This window comes from Pan paniscus, chromosome 5, assembly GCF_029289425.2.
Source record: "Pan paniscus chromosome 5, NHGRI_mPanPan1-v2.0_pri, whole genome shotgun sequence".
NCBI lineage: Eukaryota > Metazoa > Chordata > Mammalia > Primates > Hominidae > Pan > Pan paniscus.
Genome location: NC_073254.2, coordinates 138,660,555 through 138,674,026, shown reverse-complemented (window position 1 = coordinate 138,674,026; position 13,472 = coordinate 138,660,555). Strand labels below are relative to the sequence as shown.

At 41.2% G+C, this 13,472-nt stretch overlaps 1 protein-coding gene across 2 annotated transcripts in view; it reads left to right on the top strand.

Moving 5' to 3' along the window:
* Positions 1 to 4,673: 4,673 nt before the first annotated feature.
* Positions 4,674 to 13,472, top strand: part of CEP85L (centrosomal protein 85 like) — a 209,570-nt gene continuing 200,771 nt past the window's right edge. The window contains exon 1 of one of the 2 annotated variants that reach the window (XM_034962766.3): positions 4,674 to 7,974. In XM_034962766.3, coding sequence (XP_034818657.1) covers positions 7,902 to 7,974 — 73 coding nt within the window. In that variant the 5' untranslated portion in view covers positions 4,674 to 7,901. The remainder of the gene's footprint in view (positions 7,975 to 13,472) is intronic. The other variant, XM_034962764.3, reaches the window with a different exon arrangement.

Below are 13,472 nucleotides of genomic sequence, written 5' to 3'. Positions count from 1 at the left end.
CTTGTAATAATGCATGTATTTGATATTCAGGTGGCTCTTTGTGTTTTCATTGTAGTAACTGGTGATTCAAGGTGCATAGAACATTAAAAAACTAGTGTCAATTACTATAATGAAAGTAGAGATTGGTTATTCTACTAGGGTTTTAAAAACTTTTAAGTCTTGCTTGTAAAAAAAGTCTGTAAGATTTTTTTCTGAGTTCAGTTTTAGGTAGTATGTTAAAAATAGATTCCCCCAAAATAACACTACAAAATATTAGGGCTGTTTAAGAAATACCTTGTTTATGCCACAAAGTAGAGGAAAAAAGACCAATTTTAATTTGGTCTAGATATGTCCAAATATAATATGATTTTCCCGTTTTTCTAAAGCACATTTTCAAAAGTGTGTTTGGGACAACCTGATGTGTTAAACTTTTGAGATATAAGCAAAATAGTTAAATGTCAACTTAAAATATTTATTAATTTACTTATAACACTTATTAAATATACTGATTTAAATGTTGCTTTTTCCACTTTTATATTTAACATATATTTACAATCATAATTTCATAATTATTGTATTCCATTTTAAAGTGGTCTTTTAAAAGTTTATTTATTTTTAAAAATACAGGTTCTAGATTTTACAGCTTGAATTTATGTCAGGCTAAGAGACTTCTGCAATCAGGATACTGTTGAACAAAATAAAATAATTAAGAGTGACCCATACATGAGAGATTATAAGGATGGCAGGACAAAGTAACTCTATCGTGTTAAAAACAAAGGAACAAAGAAGCCTTCCCATATAGCTATTTTATACTGGTTACACAATAGAAAATTAAAAAGCTTGAAATGTTATAGTGAAGTAACCGATCCTTCACACTTGTGTCTGGTTTTAATTTTTCTCCCCTACTTTGGTACTCAACAAATAATTGCCAGATGAATAATAATATCTCTAAATCATCTTTTTGTTTTTTATATGTATTATTTTTATGACCAGAAAAAAAAGCCATAAAGAAATTAGTTCTCCCATAAACCTGAAAATTGTAGTTAGACTTGTCTGTTTTTCTGAATTTATTATAATAACTTGTTAAAATTCCAGACCTCCACTGAAATCTTAGCAAAAAGGTCCACTCCTTAAATTAGCTCAGATTCCTCTAGGGATTGTTTAAGTGATGTTAACTCTATTTACAGTTCCAGAGATCCCTACATTCTTCCACTGGGTAAGCAATACGCTGAAAATTCTTTGGAATAAAAAAACCTTACCAACGGGAACAGAGTATATTGAATTGAATTCTCTTCTAGTACCCAGAAGTAAGGAAGCTACTATGAAAACTGTCTTAATGATTTAAAATTATTTGAGTAGTGAAGTTGTAACTAATTATTCTTAATTAATGAATTAAAATCCTATTGACATCAATTAACTCAGTAAGTTTCACAAGTTTGTAATTTGCTCCTGGAAGTACTCTGAATAGTGGCAAACTTTTTTAATTGGGGGGGGCAGTAGCTCCCTGGCCCAGTCCAGTCAGAAGCATTGAGGACCTTCTCCTCCAGAGTTCCATGTGCCCAAGTGGTATTCTGAGTCCAACTTGAAACTGTCGTGTCTGTCTTTCTGTTTTGGAGACAGTCTCACTCTGTTGCTCAGGCTGGAGTGCAGTGGTGTGATCTTGGCTGCAACCTCTGCCTCCTGGGTTCAAGCAGTTCTCATGCCTCAGCCTCCAGAGTATCAGAGACTACAGGCATGTGCCACCATGCCCAGCTAATTTTTGTATTTTTTTAGTAGAAAGGGGGTTTCACCATGTTGGCCATGCTGATCTGGAACTCCTGACTTCAAGTGTTCTGCCAGCCTCAGCCTCCCAAAGTGCTGAGGTTACAGGCGTGAGCCACTGTGCCAGGCCCAGTTCTCTCAATTCTGCCTTTCTCTGCTGTTCAGAACTTAAGACATTTACTCATTTATACTCCTGTATAGTCTCAGTCTATGCTGCTACATGCTGCCTTCCTGGTAACTCATCCTCAGTATACTGTCCTCTCTGGGAAACATTTTCATCATGCTGTGTAGACCTCCTGTTTTCCTTTTTAAAACAAAACCCCCAATCTTCATCTTCCTCACAGAATGTGTCAGTTGGCTTTTCTGGAAAGCGGATGCTAAAATGGAACTAGGGGTGTAAGAGGCTTATTGGAAGGTAACACCTGTGAAAGATGAAAGGCACAGGAAGCAGGACTGGAAAGGAAAGGCTCAGACCACAATGCACACCTGACAAGTTCCCAGTCAACTCAGCAGCAAGCTAGAGAACAAGGACTGATGATTAGAAGGGCTCTGCATTGGAAAGAATGGCCAGGCCCAAGTATCTCGGCTGAGCTTTGTCACTGGCTGGGGATATCTGGGAAAAGCATGGAGTAGGGCGACTGTGGTTTACAATAATCTATTGTTATATTTTAAAATAGCTAGAAGAAAATAATTTGAATGTTTCTAGCATAAAGAAAATTTTTAAGATGATGGACATCCCAATAACACTGATTTGATCTTTACAAATTATATGAATATATTAAATTATCACATATATGCCCAAAATATGTATATCTATTATATATCAATAAAAAATAAAATTAAATAAAAAGGCTGAGGCAGGTCCTACAGGCACTAAAAGTTGGAGGCTGTCAGCCAACTACATTCCTCATGGCTGAATATCAAGGTCTTTCTTGAAGGGAGATCAGAGAGACACACTCCAAGGTCACCTCACAGATCAATTCCTCCACTGTCTCATCTCTGCAGTCTTAAACTTCAGCATCCTCCTCTCCCACCCTAACATCGTATCTTTCCAACTTTTACTCCCTTACTCTCATTATATTTGCTTTTCAATTGTAAAAGTTCCACTCCTTTATTCCCATGACCTTCTCTCCACATTTCAGCTTTGCCTTGATTTAACTGCTTTTTCCAGATAGGCTACACCCAGTTTCCCATCACTTCATCTATTCTTCTGCCAATATCCTTACATTCTTTGCCCCTTTTTCCTGTTTGAGTGCCCACACTGCAAAACCCTGTTTATCTATCTGCCTTCTTTCTTCCTACACTCAAACTGCTGGCTACAGCTAAAGAAAACCATATACCACCGCAGATTAATGTCACATGGTTTCCAGTCTTAGCTGAACCCTAACACTATACAGAAATCCTATAGTTAGGTATTTCCTTCTCATATGGCATCTGAAAAGAAATCTTCTAATTTTTATTTCACAGCATGTTGAAGAGCATGGCGGAAAAGGCATGGGCTTTGGAGTCACATGGATCAGATTTGAATTCTAGCTCTTTACTTCCTGTGTGACCTTCCCTAACTTCTCTTTGGTCTTTTTTCCCCATCTGTAAAATGGAGGTATTACTAACTACTCAACATAAAATAGGTAACTGGTTTAGTGAGAAGTCTCAAATCATTGGAAGTATATACTCAAAGTTTTTCTCCCCCAATAACACTGCCAGCTGTACACTGTTGAAAATCCCCTTTTCCACTGAGTACATCTCAATCCAATTCCCCAACATTTTGAACATTTTCAGCTTTCAACAGTCCTCTTCCCCACCAGGGCAGGTCAGGTAGGAGGCTGTGTGTGGGTTTGTGTGTGAAGGCATGATCTGCTTTCTTGAATCCACACTTCCATCCTTCTACTTACTGTTCCAGTGTCTGAAAAAGCAGACAGGGAGGGAAGAATTTGTCTTCTTATGCACTGTCCAGGTTGCTGTCCCAAACAAGTAAATGATCTTGTCTCTTTTCATAGGCTCAGGATGACGAGGTGGTTACCATAATAAGTTCCATTGACAAAGATGTCAGTCCTAAGCAGTTCCTGAAAACATTGATGGTCCTTTGGAAGACTTTATCTGTTGGCAGAATTCTATACCTTCCACACCCACTTCCTATCCCAAGGACCGCTTCAGTGGTCCATATCATACCTTCTTTCTTATTGGTTATTGCAACCCAACTCTGGAGTCAAAGGTACAGGTGAGATTCATTTTCTGTACCTCCCAGGAATCAGGGACTTGAGATAAGGTGTCCTTGTCTTGGCCTCGCCATACCACCTAGCTACCTCTCCCTAATTTTCCTTCCTTTATTTTGGTAGCACTGGGTAGGAAATCACAGCCTAGAATGAAGGTTTCTATGAACTTGGCTCCCAAAAATTTGGTATATATTTGTCAAGAGTGTACTATTTTCACCATAATTCCTGCACTAATTAGTAACCCCAAAGGGTCAGGAAAAGATCCCAGTCACTACTTTATTCTGATACATGTATATAAATTATCATCTACAACTGACCTGGCCTATACCAATGAATGTTATTTTTTCTTGGTGAGCTATAACAGTTACATTTCTAAATTGTATGTTTGTCTGTATTACCAATATAGGATGTACACATACACTGTTCTAACTATTTTACAAAGATAAACACATTTAAACCCCACAGCAATCCTGTGAGGCAGTTATCATTATAATCCCCAATTTACAGGTAAGGGAATTGAGGCACAGGTTAAGTAACCTATTTGTTTTCCATTCACCTATTTGAATTCTACCTGCCAGGGATCCAATTAAGATATTCAAATCCATCTTCAAAAGAAAGAGTGTTTTTTTAAATTATAAATGATTTTTGGGATTACAACAATCCATAAATAATTGGATAACTTGTCACCTTTGTGATCTGGAAGAGGTTGTATAGCATGGTCCTTGATAAACACTTGATATACAAGAATTGTCTAGTCCTTGGAATCTTTTAGAATACATTCATAAATCTCTTTCTATGTAGTAGCAATAGTTCTTTAGGAACTATTTCAATTGTTATTGGTTGGTTTACTTTTCCTACATATTGTTTGGTTCTTTTGCTATTTTATATATTTTATATTTTTGTAAATATAAAGCTCTCTTGAGCTTTCCTCATATTATGCATGGGGTTTCCTTCTCATTTTATTTATTTTTTAGAGGCAGAGTTTTGCTCTGTTGCCCAGGCTTGAGTGCAGTGGCACAATCATTACAGCTCACTACAGCCTCCAACTCCTGGGCTTAAGTGATTCTCCTGCCTTGGTCTCTCAAAGCACTGGATTACAGGCATGAGTGACTGCACCTGGCTCTTCTAATTTAAAAATATCACTTTTATTCATTGTCATATCCCTCTTCAGTTCTGTAGTTGATGTTTGCACAATCTGATAAATTTGAATCAGAAAAACACATGTAAGATAGCTCAACTTAATCAGTTCAAAGATTTATATACAAATTTAAGAGTTATAAATGCAACACTTATTTTTCACTTTTAAATAATGTCTTTTTTTGAAATGAGACATTTTAAACAGTTTAATATAGTTTGGTATTAAATGTGGCATTTTTATACTATTTTCTTCTTTTGTGATCTAGTTTATATTCTTAAAAAGTCCCCTCCCAAAACATTAAATATCCTAATTTCATCTGAGCAATGATACTTACACACACACACACACACAGAGTCACTATTTTCATTACTTATATCTGCACAGTAGAACAACTGCCAAGATTGAGGTTTATTGAGGTTCAATGATAACTGTCTTTGCTTTTAAAATTCTCCTTGTAGTCCTAACACACTGTCACAACAAAACAAAAATATGGCAGTTTACCACATGGGGTTTAGTAATGGTTAGATAGTCCTTAGGTTCTCCAACTTGTGTTATGATAAATTTTAATCATTCTGAAAACCATGGCTGTATCATACCATGTACATATCATCCATGTATCATGGATTTGGGGGGAAGCATTAGTTCAGTATATACTCAGAATTCATATGATTAAAAGAAATGGATACTTTAGCTACATAATATTCTCACTTAGTATTTCAATTAGTTTTAATTGCATTAGCCCTCTATCCTCCCAAGTTTAATTACTAGGGACACAAAAATTTCATATTTGGTGCCAAGTGCCAAAAGAGCAACATGTTTTTACTGTTTGCTTTTACTCTGTAATAGATATTGAAATATTTTAGATACTTTCACCTTCGCATGTACTTTTTTTGTGTGTGTAGTAGCATGCCCTTTATATTGATAAAAAGATGTAGAAAACCCGAGTAAACGATTTTCTTTAAACACTGTTTAGAATTAGGAAATTGGCAGTTTTGAAATAATAAGTGTATTTTAAACTCGCAAAGGCCAAGATATTTCTGTAATATTTTATACACTTCTTAGAACTGCATCACAAATAAATTTCAAAAATTCTGTTCCTGAGACTGTGGTAACTACAAAGCATGAAAAAAAAATCTATACATAGTGCTATAGCTTCTGCTAATTTTCTTTTTGGGACTTAAAAAAATCTATCCTCTTCAAGTGTTAGATAAAACGAGCTAATGCACATTAAAATCATAAAAAGGAACCAATCACATTCGTCTTTCATGTTTCTGTATCTTTTTATCATCAGAAACAGCTGACCCTTGGCCAACATTACATGATTTGGAGAAATAATTGGAAGTCTACCACAGGGAGACTAAATGTAAAACTCCAATGAGATAAATTACGACACGGATGTGGTAAGTGATAGAACACACACCTAAATGTAATTTAACTTCCAAGAATTTTAAGTAGTATTTCCCAATTAAAATGTCTTTAAGGGAAAAATGCAAATATGAGGCCTTTGTTAGCAAGATTCCAGAACAGGAAAAGCGGAACTCAAAGCCTCTCTAGTTAAGCGACCTGCGTCCCGACTTACCTCTGAGTGATGGGCCTACTGCAGAGCCCGCCTCCCACCACAGTGCTGGCCCAGAATTTTTTATACGAACTAGTTCGTAACTAAACGTTGGAAGCATCACCATATTGCCAGTGAGAAGTAAGATTTAAAAATAAAACGATGCTGTCCCTTTTCGCCCTTCCTTAGGACGTCTCCTCCTGCACTAAGGGTTCAGGTGAAGGGTGGAAACTGGCCAAGAAGAGGAAGAACGTGAAGGAGTAGGGGGCAAGGAGGAAAGGGCTCCCTTTACAGACTTTGGTGCCATTTTTACTTTCTGCTTGCTAATCTGAAACGTTGTGCGATTACAATGACGGCCCCTCTCCCCCTCGGGTACTAATTACCCCCGAGCCTTTTTCCGGTGCACATCCCTGTGCTATATTCTGGCGCCTGTGTTGCCCCCACGCCCCCATTAAATTAGTAAAGGAAAACCACCCCTTTTCTGCCCCTAATCTATAAACGAAGGAATACAGATGAGGATTTAAATGCCAATCCTAATTCCAAGGGAGGCTGGAAGCCCCCTCAGCCGCGCCCTGGCTTGGCTTTTTCATCTCGAGCGGTTGTGACGCCAGGGGCAGGTCTTCCACGTGTCTTCACAGAGGTGCCCGGAGGGAGGGCGTGAGGGATTACCCAAGGGAGGGGCCAGTATCGCAAAATAGGCCAAGTCGCTGCCCTATACTCAACTCGCAGGGCGGGAGGATGGAGACGGAGGGATGCGGCGGGAGGGCGGGACAGCCCAGTCGCCGCCAAGGAGGCGAAGCGGGGTCGGGGTAGCCCACCAGCCCCCCGCAGTCCCCGCCCCGCGCGGCGCCGCGCACGCCTGAAGTCATTGCCCGAGGCCCCGCCCCCTCGCGGCCCCAGCCCCGGCTCTGGCTCTGCCGGCGGAGGGGGCGGAGAGAACCCGCAGCTGCAACTTCGCCTGGAGCCTTTGAGCCTGGGCTCAGCCGGGGATCTAGCAGCCGTCACCGCCGAGTCGCCGCTTCCCCGGCGCGGGCCTCAGCCCAGCCGGCTTGGCCATGGCAGGCGCCGCCAGTGCGGCGAATCTGGCCCCTGCGCTCCCCGCCCGTAGCTGAGCAGCCGTTAACCAGCCATCCCGCCTTTCCTCCTGCCCGTGTCGCCGAGGCCCACGCTCCGCGCAAGTTTCCGCCGCCGAAGAAGCAGGAGGACGGACGTGAGGAGTCGGGCGTCCCTGGCCCACCCGGCCCTCTCGCCCGCGATGTGGGGGCGCTTCCTGGCTCCGGAGGCCAGCGGCCGGGATAGCCCCGGCGGAGCCCGCAGCTTCCCTGCCGGTAAGGAACGGGACAGCGCCCCGGCTGGGGTGGGGGTCACGGCCGACCGCGGCGCCTCGGGACCTCGCCGCCGCTCCCCTCCCGCCTCAGGCCTGTCTTACCCCGGCCGCCTCCCCGACGCCGCCGCGTGCCCAGTGTCCTCCCCGCTGTCAGCACCCGGGCTGACATATGGCTTGCCGCGTCCCAGGCGCATCAGCCCCGCATCCCGTCGTCCCCGCCGCTCCTCCTTGGGCTGCAGCCCCAGCGCCCCCAACTTCCAGCTCGCTTGGGCCCCCGCGGGTTGGGCTTTATTGTCTGTCCGGTTTTTTCCTTTTACTCGTGGGGTGTGTGACCTGCGTGATAACGGGGCTTGCCCGTTTGCTCGCGGGGACCCGGGCGGGAAGGTCGCTGCGACAGTGCTGCGGCGGCGACCCGGGCGCGTCTCGGAGGGGCCGCAGTTCCGCGCCCTCCCGACTTCTGGTAGGCGCAGGCTGGGGTTGGCTGTGCCCACGCCCGCAGCCGCTACTTTTAGGGCGCGTTTTCGGGAGGGAGGATGCTGCCAGAGATGCGGCCGCTCTCAGCCACCCCTAAGGGAACTTCAGCCCCTCGGAGGAACCTGGTCGCCGCCCCGCAGCCCCTGCGGCGTAAGAGGAGGGCGCGTCCTGCAGTAGCCAATGGACCATTGAGCAACCGGGTTACGAATCCGTTTGGCTTTCCGTGGCCCCTTCAAGGAAAATTAGGGGTTTGCTGCATTCCGTATCTGAAGGGGTCTGTTTGTATCGGACAGCCATTTCATGCTTGCGTCGCTCAGAAGTTGTGTAGGAGCCACAAAATTAGGATAAATCCTCCCCTAACTTGGGATAAAAAATAAGTCTTGGGTTGCCTGCGATATGTTCTCTAAAGATGATGGTCTTTCCAGGCACTTTTAATCTTGAGTTTTGAGGCCTTTTGAGAAACTGAGTTATATGGACATTCTGCGCAGAAAAAACAATGCCATATATACATACGCAAAATTTTCCCTACAATTTTAGCTGTTTCTGGGACTCCTGTTAAGTAACCTTGCTCCACAAAGTGTTTGAGCTCGACTTGTGTAACTTAGAGAGATTTTTGCATACATTTCCAAAGCTGTTATTTACAAAACAAAAAAGCAGAAGCAGCATTTGGAAAGGGGTCTTTTGATGGTAATATTTTCTGCTATTTAAAAAAAATCAGGCACTGACCGAGTCACTAGTATCAGGCTATTGAAATTTCGAATAATGCAATTCTTTGATAGTTTAGATATTTGTGATGTGTGGTTTTTAAAAAGACATATGTACATTTTAAAAAGCCAGAGTTAGATTTGAATCATTCACTTAAGTTTGGTCCTGAAACACTTAATGTATGTTAATGAATGATTTGAATCATTCACTTAAGTTTGATCCTGAAATTTAATGTAGGCATGAATTTAGTAAAAAGCAGTATTAAGTAGGGATTTTTTTTTCTAAATTGTATGTTATTTGTCCTAAGGAGACAGTTCAGAGGTTTCCCCAGTTTACAGATTATTCACAAATCCTGTCATCTAAGTAACTTCAGTGATTGAGAAGCTACTTCATTATCCCTAGGGGCTGGAGGGAGTGGTTTCAGTTTATCTGAAAATGTCAAAAGCCATCTGTAATGTCTTTGTAATCTAACCTATTAAAATTTATTCGTGATAATAGCAGCTTGTTTGGAGGTATATCACTGAGGCATGGTGTCTATTTTTCATTGTTTTCTAGGAAGAAGAGAACATTTTAGTATTTAAAGTTAGGTAACGAAGGACTTTGTTATGTTGCAGCCTCTAGAGAGACATTTGCTATGGCATAGAATAATAGTGGAAGAGGATACTTTGTAATTACTACCCAAATTGAAGAAATTTGGACAGTATAGCTGTACCAAAGTATGTATTTTATCTCAATTTGTCAGTAATAAACTATTGACAAGTCAGGACATGCCTTTGTAAAGTTTTTTTTCAGTTACATGCTGAAATAGTAATGTAATTATTTATTGTGTTTCTTCCCTTTTTGAGCAAATATAAATATTTAAAATTATCTTAGATAATTTTAAGTTTTAAAAAGTTCTACCTTAGATGAAAAACTTGTGTTGCTTCTTGTGCAAGTGAGCAGATGGTGAAGGTCAAGATAATGACCTCTGAGTTGATTCATGTAGGGATCTTTTTTCCTGATAATTGGAAGGAAATTTTTATTTTTGAAATATTGTTCAGTATATCTTTTGAATAATTTGAGCAATTATTCCAGCCCTAAAATTGGACTTGTCTGAAAACAAAGTGTGAAGGCAGGGATAAGTAAATAATTTCTGGTATTAAAATGAGTTAATCTTAATATATGGATTAATTCAAGGTGTCCTGAAACTGGTTTATTTGTTTATACAAATATATAACTAGACTAAAGGAAAAGCCAAAGGTACTATAGAACCACTTTAGTTTTTTTTTTTTTTTTTGAGACAGTCTTTCTCTGTCGCCCAGGCTGGAGTGCAGTGGCGCGATCTCGGCTCACTGCAAGCTCCGCCTCCCAGGTTCACGCCATTCTCCTGCCTCAGCCTCCCGAGTAGCAGGGACTACAGGCTCCCGCCACCACACCCGGATTTTTTTTTGTATTTTTAGTAGAGACGGGGTTTCACCATGTTACCCAGGGTGGTCTCGATCTCCTGACCTCGTGATCCTCCTGCCTCGGCCTCCCAAAGTGCTGGGATTACAGGCGTGAGCCACCGCGCCCGGCTTATAGAACCACTTTCTAAAAATCAGAAGAAATTTTTTTTTAAAGAAATGGCAGTAAAAAATAGGAATAATAAGTGTAGTTTGAAAAATACTGAACTTTTAGCCTTCGCTTTAGGATTCAGTTTAATTTGGCTTTTCCCATTTTTCAGCTTTATGGAGTAACTGTTATAAACCAAAAATAAAATGAGTATTTATTTATTTATTTTTTGAGACAGAGTTTCCCTCTGTTGCCCAGCCTGGAGTGCAGTGGTGCGATCTTGGATCACTGCAACTTCCGCCTCCCGGTTCCAAGCGGTTCTCGTGCCTCAGTCTCCCAAATGGCTGGGATTACCGGCATGTGCCACCACACCCAGCTAATTTTTGTATTTTTAGTAGAGACAAGGTCTCACCATGTTGGCCATGCTGGTCGCGAACTCCTGGCCTCAAGTGATCCACCGGCCTCAGCCTCCCAAAGTGCTGGGATTACAGGCATGAGTAACCGCGCCCAGCTAAAATGAGTGTTTTCTTAAGTTTCCTTACAAAGATCAAATAAAAGCCTCTCTTTTTTGTATTGGCAAGTGTGGTTAGAAGGCTAATTTAAAATAGAACAATTGCTATTTTTTAATGCATTTGGTTGATTGCATTTGAGATTACCCTATTGTTCAGAATGTATACTGGTTTCAAGTTGGATGAAGAATAGACATATTTCCCGTAGGCTTTTGAAATCAAGCATGATAAAGTGATACTTTGAGTACTTACTAATACCTAGTTGTGCTAAGTATGTTCCTTTTCGTAAATAATTTTTTAAAAATACTAACATAAGCCAGGCGCAGTGGCTCATGCCTATAATCCCAGCACTTTGGGAGGCTGAGGTGGGCGGATCACTTGAGGTCAGGAGTTACAAACCAGCCTGGCCAACGCGGTGAAACCCAGTCTCTACTAAAAATACAAAAATTAGCCGGGCGTGGTGGCGTGCGCCTGTAATCCCAGCTACTCAGGAGGCTGAAGGCAGGAGAATCGCCTGAACCCGGGAGGCTGAGGTTGCAGTGGGCTGAGATCATGTCATTGCACTCCAGCCCGGGCAACAGAGTGAGGCTCTGTCTCTTTAAAAAACAAAAGCGAAAACATATATTCAACTCTTAAAACATTTTGAGGTAGAGTATTATACTTTTATAGTGTGCGAAAATAAAATGTTACAGGAAACACTTGAGCGGAAAAAATGTCATTTGTTCATTGCTTTGAGCTTTACATTTACCTCTTAGTTGATGCTTGCCATAAGGTGTTTAGTGATGTCATAATGATAGTGGTAATAACTGGTATGGTTACAACAAATAATATTGTTTTCTGCTGTGGTTCTGAATTAGATGGACTTCTAGGAGTACTGTGGTAACAATGAAACATAACTCTGGCCTAAACCCAACTGAACATGTTCTTTCATAATAGGTATTGGGGGGTAAGGGGTGAATCTTAACTTTAGTGATGACTTTGGTGAAATGAACTTGATTAATAAATTGGAATTTGATCACTTCCTGGCTTGAATGAAGCTGGTAAATTAATCTGAGGCCAAGCAATAAATGGTGAGTTGATAACCTCTATTGTCATGTTGTAATATTTATGTGTGTGAACAGAAAGGATTGAGAGAGTCATGATTTTTCTGACTGGATGAAATGTGTATTTTTATACTCTGAAAAGATGATGAAGACATAAAGTCTTCTGGATAGTATTTTCCTGAGTTATAGCCTAATTACATAAATTTTGCATTAAGAAAGTGAAGAACGTGATCATCAGACACTTTTTAAGCAATATCATTTTTTATTTTTTTCGAGACAGAGTCTCATTCTGTCACCCAGGCTGGAGTGCGATCTCGGCTCACAGCAACCTCCGTCTCCGGGGTTCAAGCGATTCTCCTACCTCAGCCTCCCGAGTATCTGGGATTAGAGGCGTAAACCACCATACCTGGCTAATGTTTTGTATTTTTGTAGAGTCGGGGTTTCACCGTGTTGACCAGGTTGGTCTTGAACTCCTGACCTCAAGTGATCCGCCTGCCTTGGCCTCCGAGAGTGCTGGGATTACAGACATGAGCCACTGCACCCAGCCAATTTTTAAGCAATAACATGTTATTCATTATTATTATTACTATCAGGATTTTCATATTTTACACTGGCAAAGTAATATTCTAAGAAGAGCCATTTATTGTATAGGGTCATTTAAGGATGGGCATGATCAACATAAAAATAACATCAAATTACTTTTCTTTTCTTTTTTTTTAGACAGAATCTTGTTCTGTTGCCCAGGCTGGAGTGCAATGGCGCAATCTCGGCTCACTGCAACCTCCGCCTCATGGGTTCAAGTGATTCTTCTGCCTCAGCCTCCCGAGTAGCTGGGACTACGGGCGTGTGCCACCATGCCTGGCTAATTTTCGTATTTTTAGTAGAGACAGGATTTCACAGTATTGGCCAGGCTGGTGTTGAACTCCTGACCTCGTGATCTGCCAGCCTCGGCCTCCCAAAGTGCTGGGATTAAGGCGTGAGCCACCACGCCCGGCCCCAAATTACTTTTCATACCAATATTTTGATTTCTGTTTTTCTTTAATTAAAAAAAAATGGTTACCTAGCATAGTGCTTATTACCTTGGCATTAGAAATGTTTGTGAATTATTCTTTCAATAAATATAGTGTGCTAGACATTGTATAAGCCTCTGGGGATACATCATTGAACAAGAAAGATAAGGTTCTTGCTCTACGGAGGCTTGTATTTTACTTTTAAAAACATTTTTTAGGTTTTGTTTG